The sequence below is a fragment of the Carassius gibelio genome, chromosome A2 (genome assembly GCF_023724105.1).
Source record: "Carassius gibelio isolate Cgi1373 ecotype wild population from Czech Republic chromosome A2, carGib1.2-hapl.c, whole genome shotgun sequence".
NCBI classification, from domain to species: Eukaryota; Metazoa; Chordata; class Actinopteri; order Cypriniformes; family Cyprinidae; genus Carassius; species Carassius gibelio.
Genome location: NC_068372.1, coordinates 13,351,185 through 13,373,803, shown reverse-complemented (window position 1 = coordinate 13,373,803; position 22,619 = coordinate 13,351,185). Strand labels below are relative to the sequence as shown.

Genomic DNA, 22,619 nt, shown 5'->3' with positions numbered 1-22,619 from the left:
GTTGAATTCCCATTTGTAAAATAGCCAACAAATCAATTGTTGTAGGCTAACCTGATCTCATGAAAGTGCTTATAGCTTGTTTTTCTGCTTCTGTTTGGCGTAATATTTATATGCAGAAATTTACTTTAGCATGCAAAAGACTGATAAATTCATATTTAATGGCATAGCTGTTTCAGTTGACAGAAAAACGGGGAAACACACACAGGCCAATAATAACTGCTGAAATGTTTGCGGGGGAAATCAGAGGTCAGTCTGAGGGGTCATGGTACTCTCTCAAACTCGAACGGTTTTCGTGGTAATAAACACCGTAAATAGCAACCGTTCATGTGTCAGTGCTTAATGTGCAACTCCTATATGAAAAGCATTTTAGGGGGCCCCCTGGCTTTAGGGGGCAGTCACCTACCTTTGCCTAATAGTCCACCCCTGAACCTCAATGTCTAATTGACTACAAAATAACATAATTATTTGTATAAATATATATATAAGTTCAAATGCAAACTGATTTCTAATTATATTAAGTACTGATTGAAAGGCTAATTGACACACTTTGCTAAAAAAAGAGGTCAAACTTCATTGCAGCTGTCCAACTAGGACACCAACACCAGGATAAAGGCTCAAAAGAAGGCTTGGCTGCTTCCCCAAGCTTGTGGTCCAGATTTGCAAAGAAAGGCAAGCTTGAGGCAACCAATCATCCTGTCCAGCTTTCTGTAGCCACAAATGAGTTACTAGATTCTGGCAATGTTGTATTCCAGTTACTCTTTCTGAATAAATCGAAAAAAACAGCTTGGACCGGAGAAACGAAAATACTTCAGTCTCAGATCCTGGACGGGAAAGCGTCCACCCTATAATTTTAAAACAGGGAGAATGCTTGGGCAGGACTCTGGACACTAGGGATGGGACGGTTCGCTGAAAAAAATGAACCGTTCTGTTCTCCACACACGGTTTCGGCACGTGCTGGGACCGCGGTTCAACTTAAATCTGACAGAGCATCTGTAATATGGTTTGCTTTAAATAACACGTAAAACAAGCAGGGTTCACCTAATTTATGTTTCTGTTGATGGATGGGCATTCTGGCTTCCCAGACATTACAACAACAGTTAATGAAAAAAAAAAAGTATATACAGTCTATGGTCATCACCCAAGAGCTGATAGCGTGTGCGGACAGGTGAGACCTGAACAGCACACGCTGAAATCTTTGCTTAAACTAAACTCATTTAAGCTTTAATAGTTTAAACATTGTAAATGGCTGAATGTAGGCCTACTGTATCAGTGCACTGGATGAGTGCATTCTCTTTCTCAAGGGGAAGTCAAGGCCTAATGGTTAGAGAGTTTGACTCCTAACCCTAAGGTTGTGGGTTCGATTCTCGGGTTGGCAATACCATGACTGAGGTGCCCTTGAGCAAGGCAATGAAACTGCTCTCTGGGCGCTGCAGCATAAATGGCTGCCCACTGCTCCGGGTGTGTGTTCATGGTGTTTTGTGTTCACGGTTTGTGTGGATGGGTTAAATGCAGAGCACAAATTCTGAGTATCGGTCACCATACTTGGCTGTATGTCACTTCTTTATTAATCGAAAAGAAATCACTCACTCATCTTGATTGAAAAGTTTTTGTAACTTTAATAAAGAATCATCTTTAATTTATTCAGTCCAATATGCAGTGCTGTCTTACATTTGATTACAAATGTAATTACTTTATTACATTTCTGTATCTAAAACTAATGCGTAACAATAACAAAAGTTTTAAAATCACTGTTAATTTTATTTGTATCTTTACTCTATAGTATTTATTTGTGCCGTTGCTTGTAGTTTGAATAATCCTTTTTTCTTTTTTTTCAAGTATAGTTTTTCCATAAACATAGCACATACTGAACCGTACCGAAACCGTGACTCTAAAACCAAACCGTGAAAAAGTTAAACCATTCAACCCCTAGTGGACATTATGCACACTATTTAGTATTCAGCACCATTCATCTCCAGTGTCCATAGAAGCTGTTTTCCCCTGGGAACAGCACAGTTGACAGTTGCCAACTAGAGAACAGAGGCTTTTGTGAGCAAACTTATGCAAAACCTGACGTACTGTTACTGTAAATCAGACCCACTCTGGGCTGTTTCTCTGGCTCTGAAGGAGTCAGGACTAGACGGGGGCTGGGGGGCTGGCAGGCAGTACAGGGTGAGACTGGAACGTTCCACATTTCTTTTCCTCTTGGGACAGATGAAACACAATTCATGACCCCCACACAACACTGAAACAACACCACGCCTTGTTTATTATGCTGAACCGTGGTCCTAAAGCACTTTTATAATTGGCTTTGTGCAAAAAAAGGGAAAAAAAGATATGATATCAATGATAAAAACAACAGCTGTTTCGTGACGGACACTAGCAGCTGCAGAATGCTACTGTACCTGACACAGCAACAATTCCATCGGCATGAGCACAACAGAAATTTTCCAGAGCTGTTCATGTATCTCACTATCCAGCTACATCCCAAAGGACAGGAGAAGACACAAATGTTGAAACTACTGTAGTTCTGTATGAGACAGTATAAACATTTATGGCTAAAAGCTGTTCTGCTCTCTTCGGTCTATCTTTTGTGTACGATTCTGACAAGTGCCAGCCATTAGTATCCAGTTTTACTATCAAGCTATCTTACAATGTCATCCAACACCTGTAGTTGTACCTGCTGTGATACTAAATCAGAGCTATAAAAATGACTGGTAGTTTACGGATGGATGGTGATCTCTTGCTGCTTTGTTTGTCTGAGCTTTAACTCTGAACTCAGGAGCTCATCAGGACATCTCAGCAAGACTAATAAAGAATTCTTCATTTGCCCAACTAATCCAATAGGAAGTCTGGGAAATGAAGCAGAAAAACAGCTTGAAGGTTAAATAACATCAATAAGTTTGAATCTGCTTGTTTTATCATTATATTATATTATATATTCCTTATTAAACCCCCAATCCCTAAATTGTAAAGTATTTATTTAATATTTCTGTATGTATTTAAGTAGTATTTGTTGAACTGTATTTAATTAAAAAAAATTTATTAATTACGTAGAGTATGTATAATCATATATATTTTCTTCAGATTTTTCCATTAAATGTACATTTCATATGCAATTTGTCAAACTAAATATGGTAACTTTGGCAAGACTAACTTTTCTAATATTTCACTAGAGAACGCACATAATTCTCAATCAAACAGAGAACAGTAGCATGCAGCATGTAAACGCAGAACTACATCAGCGCTATATGATAAAAACATGATCTCAAAACTCAAATTTACACAATTCACATGTTAAATACAACAAGAGTTCCCAAGGGCCAATGCTGCGTGATGAACCAAGTCATGGAATCCAAACAAAAGAGTTTTATTGACTAAACTGTCCAAGTGTGAAATAGCCTATATACACCAAACACAATTATTGGCTTAACAATGCAAAAATAAAATGCACAACTGCCATAACGGTTCTATCCATGACATATTACATCATAACATCTAAAGAAAATGCCTAAACAATTGCCAACCTATCAGTGTAAAACAAAACACATTGGTGGCTACATTACAGCGTGGTGCGAAATAACATGGCTGAACAAAGCACAGTGTGTTTGACCCCTATACAGGTGTCCGCGCCGCAAAGTGTACATCAATGAGACTTTTACAGTAAAGCCAAGAAACACTGCAATATGGTCATCTAATGTCCAAAAAGAAAATTGATTGCTAAACTGACCGGAACAAGATTTGCATCAAGTAGTTTCTCAGACATACCTGTGCCATGTCTCTGTGGTCACAGCCTCTGTTTGGCATCCTAACAGTCACTCTCCTCAGAAAGCTGATCTGAGTTCAGCCAGACTGGTTCCCAGAGTCCATTCATCGCCCCGACTGCTCCTCAAGCACGGAGACTTACAGTGCACTCACTCCACCGCCTGTGCCTCAAACTGTGACACGAAAACAAAGGAGGAGGAAGCCCATCCCAGAACACGGAGTGAAAAAGGGAGGGAAAAAACGAAACAAGAGAAAATAGCCAGTCAGGGAAGCCCGATGCCGCTAAGAAATTGAGGTTTTCTGAATAAAGACAAAGAACCAATCACAGGGATCTTTTCACCCAGAGGATGCTAATCATTTCTGAGTGCAGTCTGACAGGTAAAGTCGGTGCGCTCCTTTTATTTTCATAGCGGTGTGTTTTCAAGGCAGCGTATCCTTGTGAGATTTTCTACAAACAAGTGTTTTAAAGAGATCAAACTTGCAGAACAGGTGGACAATAGTGGAAGGAATATAAAACGCATTCTTTCAGGTAAAGTGTTTTGAAAAATAAATTGTTGTATAGACGTTTTAGTCTTATTAGGTTTCCTGAGAGCCCATTCATGTACAAGTATCCTTTCACTGACACCAGACCTTTGGTATTATCATTAATATTACTAAACATTACTGGCCATTTTTACAATAACTTACTTTTAAACTAAAATCAAACTAGTCGAGGCCCCCTATACTTTTCCCTTTAAAGTATGCGATAACCAGAAATTGCACCCAGAAGTTGTGTATTTCTGAGTGAAACTAAATTAAATGAGAAAAAAACGGTCGGGGCATGATTTTTTGTGCACATCTACACCAACTCTTGTTCGCAGCAGACTCAGAGTTTAATATTTTAAGGATGTTCGGCTCAAACTGACATCATTAGAAATGGAACTCCATTCCATAGAGAAAGCAGATTCTGACTAAAGATAACGAAGACAAATCATTTTTCCCCCAGAGGTTTAACTTGCAAAGTCAATTGAAAACAGAATTGACTGTTGAGTGTTTCGCAACAAAACACAGCAGTGACTTTCCTGAATAAATGTGTTTTAAAACTGGTTGAGTGAATAATTCAATGACTCACTCATGAAGACATTTAAGTCATTTATTATATCTATTCATTTTTTAAAGAATCAGTAATTCAATGACTCACTCATAAAGACATTTACGTTTTATTAATCAGAATTTTTAAATGAATCTTTTGAGTAAATGATTCATCAATAATGTAATCTGCAGAAAGATTCCCAACACTGAAAAATTCCCACCACTTATTCACAGAACGACAGTCTTTTGTTATTATAATTTATAGTTTACATTTTTAATTCAGTAATCCTGTATTGCAATGTCTGATTTCTGGGTTTAACAAAATTGAAATCGTTCCAAGTACCCCCCAGGCTGACAATCACTGAACCATTGTAAGCGGAAGGAAGCATCAACTCCCGTTTAAAAGTCCAATTATATCCATTTGATAAGGACTCAACAAAGTCATGATCCACAGGTCAACATTGATAAATGAAGTCTATACAGTCCACCTGAGCAGGTTTTGGTGCTTTGAGGCAAGATGAAATAAAGAAACAGCTTGCCCGTACAAATCTGGCACACCTCCTGCAGCTCTTTGCCTGTGGCAACCACCTCTAAAGAAGAAGAGCGTGCGTGAGAAGTCGCTTTATTCTAAGAGGAGAGGGAATGAAAAGAAAAGCAAGCACTTCCAGATCTCTTTGTTTAGGCCATAACAAATACCCCTGAATCAGTCGCTCTCTCTCTTTCTCCCTCTCCCTCTGTCTCACCTAGTATGAAGCACAAATCATGCACTAAATACTATACATATTATAGATAATGAATGCAGCCGCCAAATGAAAGGCCATTGTTCCCGCAAGACATGTGACTTTTATTACTGTGAGTGATCAAAATCAGTTATTCAGTGATGGGCGGGTTGAGGGGGAGCGAGCACAGAGGGAAGTTGTCAGTCAGGAGCTGAAAGAGGTCACAATGCAAGCGGGGCGGTACATGATAATGAGGAGCTCTTACCGATGCTTGACTGATTAACGGACCACGTAAAAATGAGTTGAACTTCAAAAGCACAGAAAAAACTCTGTCATTCCAGCTAATCCACAGAGGAAAGATCCGAAGCACAGAAGCAATGCAAGTACTGCCAACTCTCTTTAGCTCCTCTTTTCACATCTCTGTGGTTCCCAGACATTTTTAGTGAGCACAGTAGTGTTTAACCCATTGTCTAAAGACGTCTAAGGAGAGTAATAATGGAGCATGTATCCAGAGAACTTTACCCAGGGTGAAGTTTACCCTGGCAGTTCGCTACTATCATCCGCGCGCCACATGAGAGCTCGCCGCAGCCATGTAGCAGTCTAAAGCCAAGCCTGAGGTTCAGCACTGGGTCATGAACATTGTGACCGGTTCTTCCTCCAGTCCACGAACTAATAATGTAATATAGAAATAATGTAGCCGTTTATGACTGATGCTGCATTATTTGCATATTTGTGGCATTATAACTCATGCCTCTAGCTTGCATCGCCTGTAAGAGCACAACCCTTCAAAGCATACTTTACAGGAGCATGTGACCAGAAATCCAAGAATATAACTTCAGGCTAACTGAATATAATGGTGCACCATTTAAAGCATGCAAATACTTTGTAATGCATACATTATATTTAACCCTGAGAGCAAACTGTGCAGATGGAACCATTAGAATGATATACAAATATAAAGACATGCATTTAAGCTAAACCCCAATGTTAAAGGTATAGTATCTACATCTTATACACTCCTGTATTGTGGGAGACACCTGTAATACTCAAAGGCTAAATGCTAAACACCCAGAAAAGGATTTAAGTGACACAGCTGACTTTATTTCTGTAAAATAGGTACAAGCTGAGACATGAAGAGCTGAGCTGGAAAAGCATGAAATTCTACCAGTATTTCATCTTCTGCAAAAAACCCTTTCATTAAAGGCAACTGTTTTTAACTTCAGTAGGTTGCATAATTATTTCTATTTAGTATAAAACGCTTTTTTGTTGTATTTAAATGACAGTTTAAAATACATAAATATATAAATCTATATTTAATATTATAATTAGAATGTAATTCTTATACTGAATTTAAAATGTTCTTTTGATATTTGTATTTGTATGCACTGCAAATATATATATCCTGGGGGGCTCATGATTTCAACAAAGACATTTAACAGCAACAGTATTTTATCATTGATAATAATAATAATAATAAATAAATAAATAAAAGTGTTGTAGTACCCAAACAGCATATTAGTGAATAATAATGATTTCTGAAAAATCATGTGACGTGAGTAATGGATGCAAAAAATTCAGCTTTGCCATCACAGGAATAAAATACATTTTAAACTGTAATAATATTTCCTAATAATACGGTTTTACTGCATTTTTTTGCCAAATAAATGCAACCTTGCTGAGCATAATAGACTTATTTCATAAACATAAAAAAAATCACACTGATCCCAAACTTGTGAACGGCAGTGTTTCAGCGATCTTGTAGAAGTGCTTTTCTTCACAATGCTTTATTGGTGTTTAGATGTAACCTCATTCCAAAGAAAATTCTGAGGTACAGCCAAAGCAAGTCCAGATGTTCCAAAAGGCACTACTGGCTCAATGATCAACAACAGAAAGCTACATAAATCACCCAGACAGTGACTGAAAGGTTGTGCCTCACACTCTCAGTGTCAATAAGCAGATCTGCAAGAGAAGCACAGCGAGGCCAAGATCTCTTTGTGGGATCTAAAGTTCAGTATGGAGAATGTAGTAAAGGTGAAGCAGTCAACCATATCAAGAGCTCTGCCTAGAGAAGAGGATGGCACAATAGATGCCATCACTCAAATAAGTCAAATAGACCCATATACTACAACAGAGAACACAATTAAAAATTGTATGGTTAAATGGCACAAAAATTTAATCTATATGTGTTGCACAAATCTAACACAAATCTGTACTTCACACAGCAACAAGAAGTGTGGCAAACCCTACACCACTAAACCAACCAGAAAAACAGAAAATCTGCTGGGATAAATGGGTCAAATTCTTATCCCAACATACTTAACCCTATAATGGCTACTGTATAACATGTGATATACACATTTATAATGCATTTCCATTTTAAACATGATCAAACTTTGCTGTACCTGTTGTACATTAAATATTGTATTTTGGCCCCAGCAGTAAAAACTACCAAGCTGATAATAAAACCAAGCATTTAAAAGCTTATAACAACAAATAATTAGGAGATATAGTGTGACAACTTATATTTATATGTATTTTATCTAAGTAGCTTGCTAAACACAATTATGATGTAAAAGAATTCCATCTTACGTTTTGCCATATAAAAACAGCATCTGCACCAAATTGCATATTTTCTTCAATTTGGGTCTCTGAATAACATTGAGGTGGGGTTTTAATTTATTTTATATTTTTACAAATATTTAGTCAATTTAAAGAATAACTCTGGAGATGATTAAGGGTCCTAATAATTGTCATGACTCTAAACAAGGTTTCCTTCACCCAAAGCTATCTGAATGGGTGGAATTTACAGGCTATGATCATACGCATCAAGTTCTGTCTTATTTAGCTGAACATAACTTGAACAAAACATATTTATGCCAATTATAATAACACCTCTGCAGGATGGTTTAACCTGACCCCTAACCTCAACATAATCACAGCTCAGCCTAAAAATTACATCATTAGTGCCTACAATATCATGTCGAGGCAAAAACTAACAATCACCTGCGAACAAGCATTCAGAATGACTGTTAATATGTATTTCCCAATGAATGAAAAATATTATGCAATTATATTAGGTAACATTTCAATAAAACAAGGAAGGAAGTGAACAAATTGTTCTACAGGAATCAACAACTACTGCTGTAGGGAGGAGTGGTAAACTATCAGGACTAATCATTGCATTAAATAAGAGACAACACTGCCTGAAACCACAATGATTAAACCAACATCATTTTCTGGCTTGTTCATACCTGATCAGCACAACACAACACATTGCAAATCTTGTTCGTGGTATCAGCCTAGTGTCTGCACCAATCATCTGCAGACACTAGACTTCAATGCATTGCACAAGTCCTCAGCAACGTCCGACAAGTTAAGGCACAGCCTCTGCAGGGGTTAAGGCAGATAAGCTTCTGGCAGCGAGTGAGGAGAAGCACAGTATGTCCTGATGGTGCACGCTTGCTCCTCAGTGATGATTACATCAAACCCTTTGGCTGAAAGACGCTTAGTGGGATTAAATTCAAATGAATGGATCCTTATATTAAATGGAAAATGACTGATCTAAGAGTATTAGATAATAAGCTCTCACTGCATCAGTGGTTAAACAATCTAAATGAACTGAATGGGTATTATGGCAACAATTTACTCCGTATGGTTTGGATACAGTGTGAATTATGTGTGTTTTTCTGTAGAGTTCAATCATGCTCAGCAAACTCAAAAGAAAGACTAAGCTTACCTGGGAAAGAACTGGCGACGGTCTTAATCTCTGGAGACAAAAAGGAAACGTGTGTGTTATATTACAGTACTAACATTTATGGACAAACCAGGGAACTGGTACAGCATTATTGCAACAATCATAAAATATCTTTAATTAAACAAACAAGATTTTCTTCAATACACATCTTTAATATTATGACTTCTTTTGAGGAAAAACAGGTATATTGTGATGAAATTAGTATTAAAGCCTTCTATATTTAAAAGTAATGTTACCAAATAAACATGAAAGAGAAAAATGTAAACAGTGGTGCTTGTTAAAATCTACTGGTTCTTGTGCATTTATTTTTTTTTTTTTTTATCATAAATGTCTTTAAAAAAACATGCTTTTGTTTGATCTACTAGCCATCCATATAAGTTGAAAAGCTCCTGCTGAGCTTCAATGTCAGTATACATTCTTTAACCAATCAAAACCAGTTCAAGGTTGTGCTGTGACCTCTGACCTGAGACTCTGTCTCATTACAAGGCTGCGAAAAGGTAGGTACACTATTTATATCATCTTCTATTAAACCAGATTAAGTTGTCAGATTTCAGCCATTTTAAACCATTAACACATCAGGAAGACTCACATGAATACTGAAGGTCTTTGAATTGATAATGTCTACCAAAAAAATACTAATTATGCAATCTACAGTCTTTTATTCCCTAAATAGTTCCATCAACCACTTTGTTGCTGATGTTTTGGGCATGCAGAGGCTAGCTACACCTTGCTTAGAATAAAAAATGCTAAACCCCAGATAAACCCCTTATAGGTCATAAACCTTGAGAGGTTTTTGTGATTTACAGCTGCTACACTCATGGAAAGCTTCAAATGGCAGCAGTTCAAAAACGGATAGCTCATGGATGCAGTCAGCAAGCCATTATAGATGTTTCAGTGATGGAGATTTCACACCTTTCAACTGCATCATACTATAATATTACTGGGGTACAAAAGGGGTGCGATTGAAGGGAAGGGTTGGGTAGTTAAATACTGATGAGCTTAACAGACCCCCCCGGGATAGAGCAGGTGGAGGGTCTGACTCTACTCAAAGCAGTTGAAACTTTTAGACTGAGAGGGAATCTACTGTTAAGCAAACCTTCACTATCTGTTATAAACGAGACCATACTCAGGATCAGCGGTTCTCATCCAGGGGTCTGAGGCACACTAGGGGGCCTCTGCAAACCTCCCGGGGGGCCTCAGTAAATCAAAAGTTGATTTAAATGTAGCTATATTAACATCATTTTAATTAAAATGCTAAGAAAACTGTAAAGACTGAAAACCCATGTCCTAAATAATAATTATACTTACACTTTTTTATGACCACTTTTTAATTTGAGGCATACATTTCTACTTAAAAAAAATATATGTTATTCTACACAGCTATTTAAGTGAACTGTGAAGATACATTTTACTTAAAAGCTTATTTAAAAAATATTTAATACAAAAATTTATTAATTAAACTGTCAATGATATAAGAAAAAAAAACTTGATTCAAACAGAAATATATATATATATATATATATATATATATATATATATATATATATATATATATAGCAAGAAGTCACTTAATTTAATCTTATTTATTATTATTATTTTTGGAAAACAAGACAAAACAAGTAACAAATGTATTTTTGCAGTGAACATTTATGTTGAATATATATATATATATATATATATATATATATATATATATATATATATATATATATATTATAATTCTCAAGAAATAAGAATATGCAAAACATCATTACTGTCAGACGTTGAACAACATAAAAAGTAAAAAAAAAAAAAAAAAAAAAAAAAAAAACTAAGGCCTGACTTTATTATGAAGCGTTTAAATGTTGTTTATTTCTTAATTGTATTGTATTTTCAAATGCAACATGCCTTACCTGACACAACTTTACTAGCGTCAAACAAAGTATGTACGCAGAGAGAGAGAACTTGGCTCTCATGTACCGCTCCGGTAAGCAGGCGAGATGCATCTGCACCTCATCCAGTCCTCCGTCTTCAGAGAGCTCCAGCTCCGTGCCCAGCGTCCCAGGACCGTTCCCAGCGCCTGCCTCTTCCATGTTAACAAGGATTTCAACAAGTTTTAGTCTTTTAGAACAGTCAAAGCGTTCTGGCTGTACCAGTCTGCTTCATGTTGGCTGTTATTACGTCCGCTGAGTGTCACAGATGGCAAAGGCTCTTGAACAGTGCATGACATTAGTGAGTGTTCAACCGCGGGTGAGAGTGCAGTGTTTACTTCACCGCTGTCAGTAGTCTGCACAAATTTTCTAGCTCCGCGAAACGAGAGATTTAACGTTACTTGTGACGCGGCGATGCATAAAAACAGTGCAAAGTGTCTGTGGTGTGGTATAAGAAATTCCAGCGTCCCACGTTGTTTGTCGGTGACAGTCGGGGGCAAGGAGTGAAAGTTTCAGATACAATTTCCCCTCTATTGGCATTTACATTATACAGTAAACGAGCGACGCGACGCGACAGGACAAACCAGAACGCGCCCACCAAGCAGCCCCAATAACGTACACTGCAAGCGCTCGAGCGTCCGTCAGAGTAACGTTAGTGGATAGAATTCTGACGTCAACGCCTATTGGACCAATCAAAGGCTTTGTTTTCGCATGCAGCGCCACGCGCCAAACTGGAAGGCTCAGATTAAAATCAATGAAACCACCTATGCGCGTCCATGTGCACTGTAAACAACTTGATGCAAATGTAAATTGAAGTCAGTTGCATATTTTCAGCTTTTTGTTTTTCAATAATAGATCATTTACTGTCAAGAAATGCAGTATTCAGCTTTACATACACAAGGACTCTCATACAGACACAGACCAATCAAAGATTATAAAACAATATTAGTATAACATTATTAAATTAAGAACAAAAAAATCATTATCTTAAAGGAATAGTTAACTTGAATATGACAATTTGCTGAACATGTACTCACCATCAAGTTATTCTACATGTAGCTACATGAGTTTCTTCATCTGAATAGATTTGGAGAAATTTACTATTACATCACTTGCTCACAAATGAATCACTTACAGTGAATGGGTGCCATCAGATTGATTTACAGCCAAAACAGCTGCTAATAACATCACAGAAACCCTTATGTACAAGACTGCAGTTAGTAAATCAGCGGCTTGTAGAGCACAAAGCTGAGTTTGCAAAAAAAAGTAAATCTATCAAGGAGTTTTAACTTCAAACCTGGCCAAAATACCAGTACATAATCCATAAAGCTTCCTCCAGTGAAAGCGTCCATCCTGTTGTCATATCAAAATATCTAAAAATATTTGTTAAAAGCTGCTTTGAATTGTTGTTGCTTGTAAACAGCATTTGATCTGTGCATATTTCTCTCCTGATTCAGATGAGATGACTTTTTCACTGGAGAAAGCAGTTTTATTGACACAGGACTCGTTTTAGCCTGAACGTTTTAATGGTTTTCTTTGTTGTAAATTTATTTTTAACTAACAATCTTTTTGTAACTATCATTTTTTCGCTTCACAAGATGTTAACTGATGGACTGGAGTTGTGTAGATTTATTGTGGATTATTCTGATGTTTTTATCAGATGTTTGAACTCTCATTCTGACAGCACCCATTCATTGCAGAAGATCTGATGGCTATATAAAGTTAAATCCACCCAAATAGTTTCCTATGAACAAACAAACAAAATTTAAAGCATTTTTTTTTTTTTGGTGAACTATTTCTTAATCTCACATATCGTACCCCCTGAACTATCTTCTCATTCCCCTGGTTGAAATCCCTGGGCATTAAAAGCAAAACAATAACATTACACTCTTTATTGTACTATATTAAGATTATTGTAATGCATTTAGAGAAAAAGTGGCAAGAGTCATTTTTCTACCCAGATTTATTGACAGACTTGTTGATGTGATTTTGTCTTAAAGCACAGCCGGCACCAGGCCTGATACAGGGCTCCGTTCAGTCACTCTGTTGTTTGCTTAGCTTTTGTTCAGTCTATTAAGCAATGTCTGAGCTATAGTCAATACATACAGTGCTGACACCTCAGCTTTGAATTAGCCCAAATCTGAGTGTGAAATCAACCATTAGTACACCATAAATACAAAAACAATGTCATTTAAATGCATATGGATTTAGAAATAGGTTTTTAATAATACTCAGTGACAAAAGCAAGCACTCCAATATATTTCACAGAACTACGATAATTGTCAGCTGCCCTGTCTTGAAAAAAATATAATGGCACTAAGAGGTGACTTAAAGTAACCTTCCTAATACACCATTCCAAAAAAATCTGCACTTTACAAAGTTTATATAGCCTACAAATTCATGTAACACATTATGATATATATATATTTTTTTATATATTTTTTTTTACTGACACCAACCCTGTACCAGATGTTGTTATGGCTGATGCTGATGTAATGAAAAACAGGTTGAGGCCCTGAAATACAATACTTTACTAATAGCTGCTAAGGTTCTAGCAGAAAGGGCTTCTTCGAAATGACCCTTTGGCTTCCTTTTGTTTAGAGCAAGGATCGCATGCACATATAGGCCACTTCTAAAGGTACCATTTTTTCAAAAATGTGTTCTATTCCTATACATCCATAACAATTAAGATAAATAAATGGTTTAGAAGTTAACTTCAGTGTTAACCAGCCACCTAAATATAGATGTGCAGATGTCTATTTAAGCAGATAACTGTCAGCTCAAAGAAGGATGTGCAGACATGTATAGATTACTTGTCATATGGGAATTCTGTTCAATAACAACCCTGGCTGGACTATTGCAGTCTAGGTTGAGTTGAAGTCTTTACCAATTAAAAAAGGACTGAACTGGCAGAATTACATTCCAAAATGGACAAAGACAACATGTAAAAGTGCCACCTGCCTGTTTGTGAAGAGGCCTACTATATGTATGAATGGAGCCTTTTTTTGGTGCCTCTCATCAATTCTGGTCACATCAGCCAGATTAAAGGCATTCTTTCAAAGGGTTACTTTACCTCATTTATTCACTGATAAACAATTATCCATCTCTGTTTTGAACTCTAATAGGACAAATGAAAATGCAAATTTTAATTGATGCAATTTTCAAATTGATTCCATTGCTATGTCTCCAGCTGTCCCAATCCTTTCAAGAAACTGTCTGTTTCTCTTCCAAACTCCAGAATAGAGCTTTTCAAATAGCTTGTCAGATTGTTTTGATGTGCAAAAACAAGCTAACCTTCCCACAATGTCAAATTCAATACATTTTCTCTAAGACAACAGTTTAAAATGTGTCCCTCGGACTGTAATAAAGTGATTTTAAAGTGTAGTTATTGCACTAGTATGTACTGTCATTGATCCTCGGTTTGAAAACTCCAGCGATAAATTTGCAATAAAAAATAGCAGTGACTGCAGAAACACTTTGGACAGAGAAAAACACTGATGTGACTTTTCACTTTTCAGACAAACAGATCAACAGACCTGTTGTTGTTCCAGGCTGACAGTGTTGCTGAGTTGACAGTAATATGAGCAAACATGTCAGATTTCTTGTGGAAGAAAGGTAGAGACTTTGACAGCTGGTAGAGAGGTCAGCTGCAGAGGACTGAGGTACTGGACAGAAGAAACGAGTTTAAGACAGTCATGGTTCCACAAATTCAAAATCTGTACAGGAGAAATTAGAAAACACATCAACGTTTTAATGAGCTAGTAGCTGTAAGGCTGAATCTCACCAAGAAATACATCATGTCACCCACCAAAAAAAAAGAAAAAAAAAAAAGAAAAGAATAATATAATTATTTTCACATTACAATAAAGAGAATTAGATTGACTGACTGACCGACTGACTGATTGGACACTAAACAAGAATTTTGATGCTTATTGTGCTTTAAAAATAAAAATGTAATAATAATAATTATTATTATTATACATTTATTATCCTAAAAAAATATTTTCTGATTATGCAAAATATAATTTACCTTTATGTATTTATTTATTTCATTTATTTTATTTTTTATTTATTTATTTATTTGGGGGGGGGGGTAATTCTATAATATAATTATTCACAAACTCTTTCAGCATCTGAAGTGAGTACATTTCACACACTGTCATTGGCAATTATTTGAAGCAGCTGCACCAGATTAATTACTCTACTTTGAGACAAATGTTTGTTTTCCTTTAAGCATCAACCAACTCTCCAAGGGTTTCGAGTTCCAGCAGTGCAGTTTTCCAACCTAGTGTCCTGCACAAATAGCTAATTCCATCCCTCAATACTAACACAGTCCCCCATTGTGTCCCATGTCACTGGACTAAATCGTCATGCACCCAAACTAACAGCATAAGGCTTATTCTCTAAGCCAGAAAACAGAACAGAGTCTTGTTCAGCTTCACCTCTCTCAATAGGCAGCAGTCAGCCAGCTCTATACATCTGCTCTGTAGTGGCTCCCGGGTTGCTAAGAACACTCCCAGGAGCACACTGATGGATTATACACCGGTCAAAGCCAACATGAACCCCTTCCCCTCTGGCTGCAAGCCGAACTGCTGGAGAGCAGCATCAGATGAGACAAGCATGCATAGAAAATGTACTGCTCTAATGAATATAAAAAATAAAATAAAAACCTTTGAGGGAATACAGACAAGCCTAGTTTGATTCTGGTGAAGAAATGCAGGTGGTTTAAACATTGTGTTCAATCTCACACTGGGTATTCTGCACTTACGCATAGGTTGTGAAATGTCAGTACTGCCACATATTGGCCACACTGTACATTACAGTGTAAAAACAACAGTTTTTTTTTTTTTTTTTATCTGTAATCCTCTCATTTTGATAAAGGATCATTAAAACCAACATCATGCGTCACTACATAATAAAACATATTTTGGTACACTGTGCCCCCCAGAACACTGCAAGTCAACGATGGCTTAGACTGAATACACGCTTTCATATTTTCCAGATGTGTATGCAAACAGCTGTCTGTTGTGTGAAGATCCACTGAGAGCTGAGCAGGAAATAAAAGTATGTCAATAGACCATTTACTACTAATGTCCAACCATCCAAAACAAGCCGAGCAATAAACCTCAGGCCACATTCAGACACATTTCCTGCTAAGGAAATACAAGATCCACATTTTTATTGTACGCTGATCTTGCAATAAGAAATACAAACACTAAATAAGAGAAAGTCCTGTCTCATGCTCTCTTGATGATGTCCCGGTTTAATTTGTGTATTTATCTTCTAAAGCTGCTCTGTTAAGATAAGCAGACTGAAGGTGGATAAAAATCCACTTTACCCGGATTAGAGATGTCAGTCGAAGTCAAGATGAGTTATCGAAGTCAGTACCTACATTCAACATTTTCTGAAGGCAAAACATTACTGACAAAATCTTTAAACTTCATTAATTTAATATATGAACACTCTCAGTTTGAAAACAAGCAGCATTATCATAATAAGTCCTAATCACCAAAAAGCTAAAAAAAATAATATATTTTTCATTAAAACACAGCCCCATACAGCTAAGCAATATAAAACTATTTTTAAAAAAGTGACATGAAATTCAGCCAAGTACAGTGACCCATACTCCGATTTCGTGCTCTGCATTTAACCTATCCAAACTGCACACACACAAACAGAGCAGTGAACACACACACACACACTGTGAACACACACCTGGAGCAGTGGGCAGCCATTCATGCTGCGGTGCCCGGGGAGCAGTTAGGGGTTTGATGCCTTGCTCAAGGGCAACTAAATTGTGGTATTGCCAGCCCGAGATTCGAACCCCCAACCCTAGGGTTAGGAATCATACTCTCTAACCACTAGGTCATGACTTCCCCAATTCCCCAAGAATGAACTGCAGCATCAAATTTATCAATGTTTCCATATTAATTCGTTACAGGAGATTGTAGTCATTTCAGATCTTTTTTTTTTTTTTTAATAGTTTGAATGACAGTACTAATAACGGACCAAATGACTAAAACCCTCCCACCCTCTCAAATCCCAATTACTTATTCATTCCTTCAACACTCTGGGAGGCACACACCAAACAACTCATAGATCAGAGTCTTCAAGCACCTCTGCTGACCCAGCTACAGCAGAATAATTCCCAGGAAGCCTGGAAACACTTCCCCTGACACAAGCACAAAACAACGACCACTGACTCCCTTATGATGTAATTAAAAAAGAGGTTTTAAAGACCCTGATCTGCAAAAATGTGCTAAATATACTACTTTGAAAATGCTTCTAAAAGACAAAACAGGAATATTTTAAGTATTATGCTGTTACACCCTTCCAATTTTCCTATTGTATTTCTTTTAACTGCATAATGCTCTGCTGCTGCAGTTGACAGCCTGTTATAATACAGAATGCCAGTTTGTTCATTGTTGCCATTGTTTGAGTGAACTGAAGGAGAAAGTGCTTTGCTGTGAGTTTACCTGCAAGGCATGTGAGAATTTGACAGCAGGATGGAGGACTAAGTGACATGTTTCCTCTGAGCCCTCACTATAGCACAGGTGCTTCTCAAGCACCTCCACAGTCATTAATAATGAAACTTTTCTTAGCTCTATTTTTCTTGTAATAAGATTACAGCGATGTGGAAAGATACAATAAAAAGCAAATAAATATCGCAATTTCGCAAACATATTATAAAAAGAAAATGAACTGAATATTCAACATGACGTGTAACCGTGATAGTGTCCTACAGTGTGGCAAGTGTTTAAATATATTTTAGACTGCATATTACAATTATTGTATTATACTTATTGTCTAATATTTAATTTAAAATGTATATTTTAACAAATATTTGTCTAAACCAGTGGTCTCAAACTCAATTCCTGGAGGGCCACAGCTCTGCAGAGTTTAGCTCCAACCAGCTCCAACTCACACCTGCTTGGAAGTTTCTAGTAATCCTGAAGACCTTGATTAGCTGGATCAGGTGTGTTTGATTAGGGTTGGAGCTAAACTGTGCAGATCTGTGGCCCTTCAGGAACTGAGTTTGAGACCAGTGTTGTAAACATTTTAGACAATGTTACATTACCACAACAGATGACAAATGGCTAGACATTGATTGATGGATTGATGATTGGAGGGATGAATGTGACAGTGCTGACATTAAATGAAACAATATAATTGTGCAAATATGTGCTACTGTAAGTCTTGATTACAAAAATCCAGCACCTGATTCACTTCTTCATTCTGCATCTGCGTTCTACAGTTATATCCCCTGGAAAGACACTGCACGATCCCTCACTATTCACAGTATAGTTCCTGTGATGCCGTAATCTGTGCTTCTTTTTGGATGGGTTTTCCCTCTTTCCATCTTATTGAAATGGTGTATGTGGTGGTCCTCTCTGCAAAGAAAATCTGGAGAGGCAGAGGCCATGAGAGGAAGAGATGTAGGCCTGGTAGCTTGAGATACATCTGCATCACCAGATTCAGAAACACATGGACCATAAGTTTCCAACAACAAATCATCAGAACCAAGTCCCTTAGTCTCTAAAAGGGAAGGATTCACATCTTCAGAAAAGCTGGACGTCTTCAAGTGAGGTCTATCATGCAAGCCTCTTTCAGAAGTTGCCACTGACCTTTTCTTTTTCTTTATGTATTTTTGAGAGTGTTCTTTGTTCCTTTTTACCCCTTGCTCAGGTACAAGGATATCTCTTATTTCACAGTTTGAGTGAGCTTGAGTAAAGTTGATTTTCATAGAAGACAACTGACTAGCACACTGCTCAACAAGGGAAGCTATGCTGATGTCACTTCGTATCCCGCAGGTGCTGGTTGGAGAGAGTAGCTCTCTGGTTATTGGCTGTGGAGTTAGAGTAGACCTGGGAAAACTGGCAGGGGCCCAAAGGTCTGAAGTCTTGATGTGCTCAATGAGGGATATACAAGAACGGCACAGGTGCAGATCTTTCACTCCATTTTTCAGGGAACTCTTGCAAGATTCACAAAGAGAATCCTTGTTTAAGGCCAACACAAACAAAGACTTTGTCCCAGAGCCAGGAGAGCTTGCCACTGGGGACTGCAAATCTCCACCTGGAGTTTGAGGAGAGTCGATATTGAATATCCTGAAACACACACCACTCATTGGGGTCTTGGGTTGGCTTTCTGGAGAAGCCAAGGTTGACATCACTGTGTTTGCATCATGCAGAATACCAATGTTTTTCTGATTTGACACTTTGAAATCAGCTGTGTCTCCTCTACTGTTAACACTTCTTGATCCTTTTGTTGATTTCCCAATCCTTGCAGACTGCGTTAGGCATCTCAGACATTCATCTCTTGTTTCATCACTGCTCAATTTTGAAGATCTCAACTCTTTTGGGTTGCTATTGTCAGTCCTATTCTTTAGCCAATTAACTATACCCATAGCCATAGATATCTCAGTGTCACAAAGCTTTAGTAAGCAATCCTTCCCCATCCATTTACTTTGCAGAAGCTCTTGACCAACAAAGTCCTGAGCCAAAGGAGGGGCAAGATTCTCCTCTGCTCCAACATGGAAGCTGTACATGGATAATGGAAGATCACTGCACTGGCCAACAATGCTGTCTGTTAGATTGATCTCATCATTAAAGATCGAGGTCATCTCAGCCTCGCTAGGGTCACAGAATAGCTCATAAAGAGCATCTCTACTGTACGTGTCCCCAGGGAAATTAATGGAATGCACTGGAGTGAGGGAACTTCTACTGTGGTCCTCAAAACCAGGAGAAACATAATCACAGTAGCCCTCATCACTGGTGTTCCCTCGGTTATCACTTTTGGGTGTTATCACATCAGAATTTGATTCCATGATCTCGTCCTCTACAGGTCGTGGTGTATTTGTTGTTTCATATTCAGACTTGGCTGTGGGAGGAGATTCTGTGATAGGGGTTGTGGGTTTTGTTGCATGTCCTGTTGCTTTTGAACTCTGCCCAAAAAGCAAAGTTCTGTTTAGGGTTTCCCACAACCCAAACATGTCCAGGACCTCAGCGTGCACTGGAGATGCCAGACACTCATTACCTCCCTGGAAACCTATAGTAGTAGGGCTTTTTCTCAGAGGTTCACAGGCAACTGTGTGGTGCTCGGGGCTAAGGACCCCCTCAGGTGATACAAGCTCATTAGCAAAAATCTCACCACACCCAGCCTGAGATCCAAAGCTTTTTAATGAAGCAGCATCCTCACCGACATTAGAACAACATTCACTGGAAGAATCGGAGGGAGTCTCACTGAGTTCATTATATCCGTTTCCTGCAGTGGTGCGTTTTCGGTGCCTTACCATCTTCCTCAATGTTGGAACATTCTCACCTGTAACATGACATGGTGTACTTGGGGACATAGCTTTTTCACGTCTGTGTCTATCGTGAACAAACAAGTCCTTAATGGCCTTCCTATGTTTCCTCAGTGAGATCCTCTTTTTAGGAATGGACTTGGCTTTGCAGTGCACAAAGGGCACTTGAGGTGTTAGGTTACAGTAATCAGTGAATTCATGGCTGCTGCCAGATGTATCTCGATTCTCACGAAACAGCCTTAGAGGCGCCTCGAATCCTGAAAAGCTGACACTGGTCACCAGCTTATGATGATGGTGCCAGTTCGTTCCATCTTTGTAAACAGGGCTCTCAGCTTTCTGCAGTCCCGTTCCTCTCACACAGTCATGGGTTCTGCTTCTTCTGAAAGAGCCATGGAGCTGCCTATTACCTTCTGAGAGCTTGTCACTAACCCCTGGAGACAGTATGTCCAGAGTATCTGGCACAGGCAGTGAGGATGAGCTTTCATCAGTACTGTGTGTATTCACAAATCCATTATTCGAGGTGGTTTGATATTTGTGTTCTTCAGGCCATTTACTCTGGCCATGTGCCTTACTTGACCTCTTTCGATCAACTGAAATATCTCCACTCTTTGACAGCTCCATGTTTTCATACACATATCTGCAATTAGATATGAGACAAATGCATGATACAGTAAATATAGGATTAAGATTTTTTATTTCATTTTTTCAAATATTTTACAAGGTTATATTGTACTTTAATCAAAAATGTGTCAACTATTTCATCCTTTATCACTCAAATCTGAACATTTCAAAGAACCTGTTAAAATGAACAACATTTAATACACCTTATTTAAAATATAAGAAAATAAACCTTTTTTTATATCTAATGTTTTGCTTTAAACTTTAAAGTGGCTATTAGATCAGGGAAATTGCTATATGCAACAGAAAGTCACAATACATTAATCTTAGAATCAAGTAATGAACATTATTTCAGAAAAAAATCAAATTATCAGCTGAACAACATTCATTTAAAAGGATTTTAAACTAATTTTCCATTAATGTTATTCCACATTTGTGTCCGTTTTATATTATTCCTGACATCTAGAAAAGTCATTGCCATACAAATCTGAAAACTATTCAGTAGGCTAATATTAAACAGTAAATATTAATACTGCGCAGCTACCGTAACGTATATTTTAAAGCAAAAGATGAAAGGTTGATTTGCAGTAAGAAAAAAGGACGTAACAAATGTCTATTGTGCAAATTCGTTTGATTGAAACACTTCGTTAATACTGATATCATATAACTCAAATCTGAACACAAGGACAATCTGCAAAGCTTATAAAATAGGTCACACGTGAATATTATGACAAGATTGAGCATTATATGGCTCTACAATTTGCAATAAACAACGGGTCATATTACCGGTAATAAGCCAACCGCAAAAGCCTCACAGATACGAAATTTCATTGATATTATATTTAAGAATAAGTCCTGTTTGTAACGTAGGCTACTCTGCCACGCTGGATTGGAATTCGTTCGATTACATTTTAGCAACGCCTTGATACACGCGTTTGAAAACAAAGTCCACTGAATTCTAATCAATGAACGAATTCGAATGTCACGTCATTTCGGAGGTCATTTTAATACATACCTAAAGCAGATTGTGACTGAAGGCGTTTGGCGGGAGCTGGTGGTTCACAAGCGCGTGACAAGATGGGACCGCGCGTGTCAAGATAATTACACTAGCCAATCAGAAGACAGAACAACGCTCACAACACAGCATCATCATCTCTCACAGTCTTTGATCATCATATCACTCTCAGATCATAAGCATGGAGACAACGAGCGAGGAACGTTTTCTTTTCACACCCTGTGGACAATTAAATATCACCAGAGGGCTTTCATAACACTTCTGGTTGTGAAATATAAAGACTCCAGGTTCAGTTCAAACTGAGAGACTAATATAAACAAAATATTACACTATATACATTTTTTTTTGGACATTATATAAATATTTTTTAAAAAATCCCGTTGTATCACAACCCACTAATTCCATTAAAGCCACTTAACTCAACTGAAAGCCCCAATAACAAAATCTATTTGAATATTTTGTGGTAAAA

At 37.6% G+C, this 22,619-nt stretch overlaps 2 protein-coding genes across 5 annotated transcripts in view; both read right to left on the bottom strand.

Moving 5' to 3' along the window:
* LOC128027065 (rho guanine nucleotide exchange factor 4-like) overlaps window positions 1–11,810 on the bottom strand; it is a 76,200-nt gene extending 64,390 nt beyond the window's left edge. For 3 of the 4 annotated variants that reach the window (XM_052614385.1, XM_052614389.1, XM_052614401.1), the window contains exons 1-2: window positions 11,199–11,810; window positions 9,289–9,318 (exon numbers count right to left, since the gene is read on the bottom strand). In XM_052614385.1, coding sequence (XP_052470345.1) covers window positions 9,289–9,318; window positions 11,199–11,378 — 210 coding nt within the window. In that variant the 5' untranslated portion in view covers window positions 11,379–11,810. Of the gene's footprint in view, window positions 1–3,765; window positions 3,918–9,288; window positions 9,319–11,198 lie in introns of those variants that run through there. The other variant, XM_052614392.1, reaches the window with a different exon arrangement.
* Window positions 11,811–13,161: 1,351 nt separating this feature from the next.
* Window positions 13,162–22,572, bottom strand: LOC128027041 (uncharacterized). Its single transcript, XM_052614364.1, has 2 exons — window positions 22,151–22,572; window positions 13,162–21,154 (listed from the first exon to the last, which is right to left on the bottom strand). Exon 2 carries the CDS (start codon window positions 21,136–21,138, stop codon window positions 18,511–18,513), a length of 2,628 nt encoding a protein of 875 aa, XP_052470324.1. The 5' UTR covers window positions 21,139–21,154; window positions 22,151–22,572; the 3' UTR covers window positions 13,162–18,510.
* Between the last annotated feature and the right edge of the window lie 47 nt (window positions 22,573–22,619).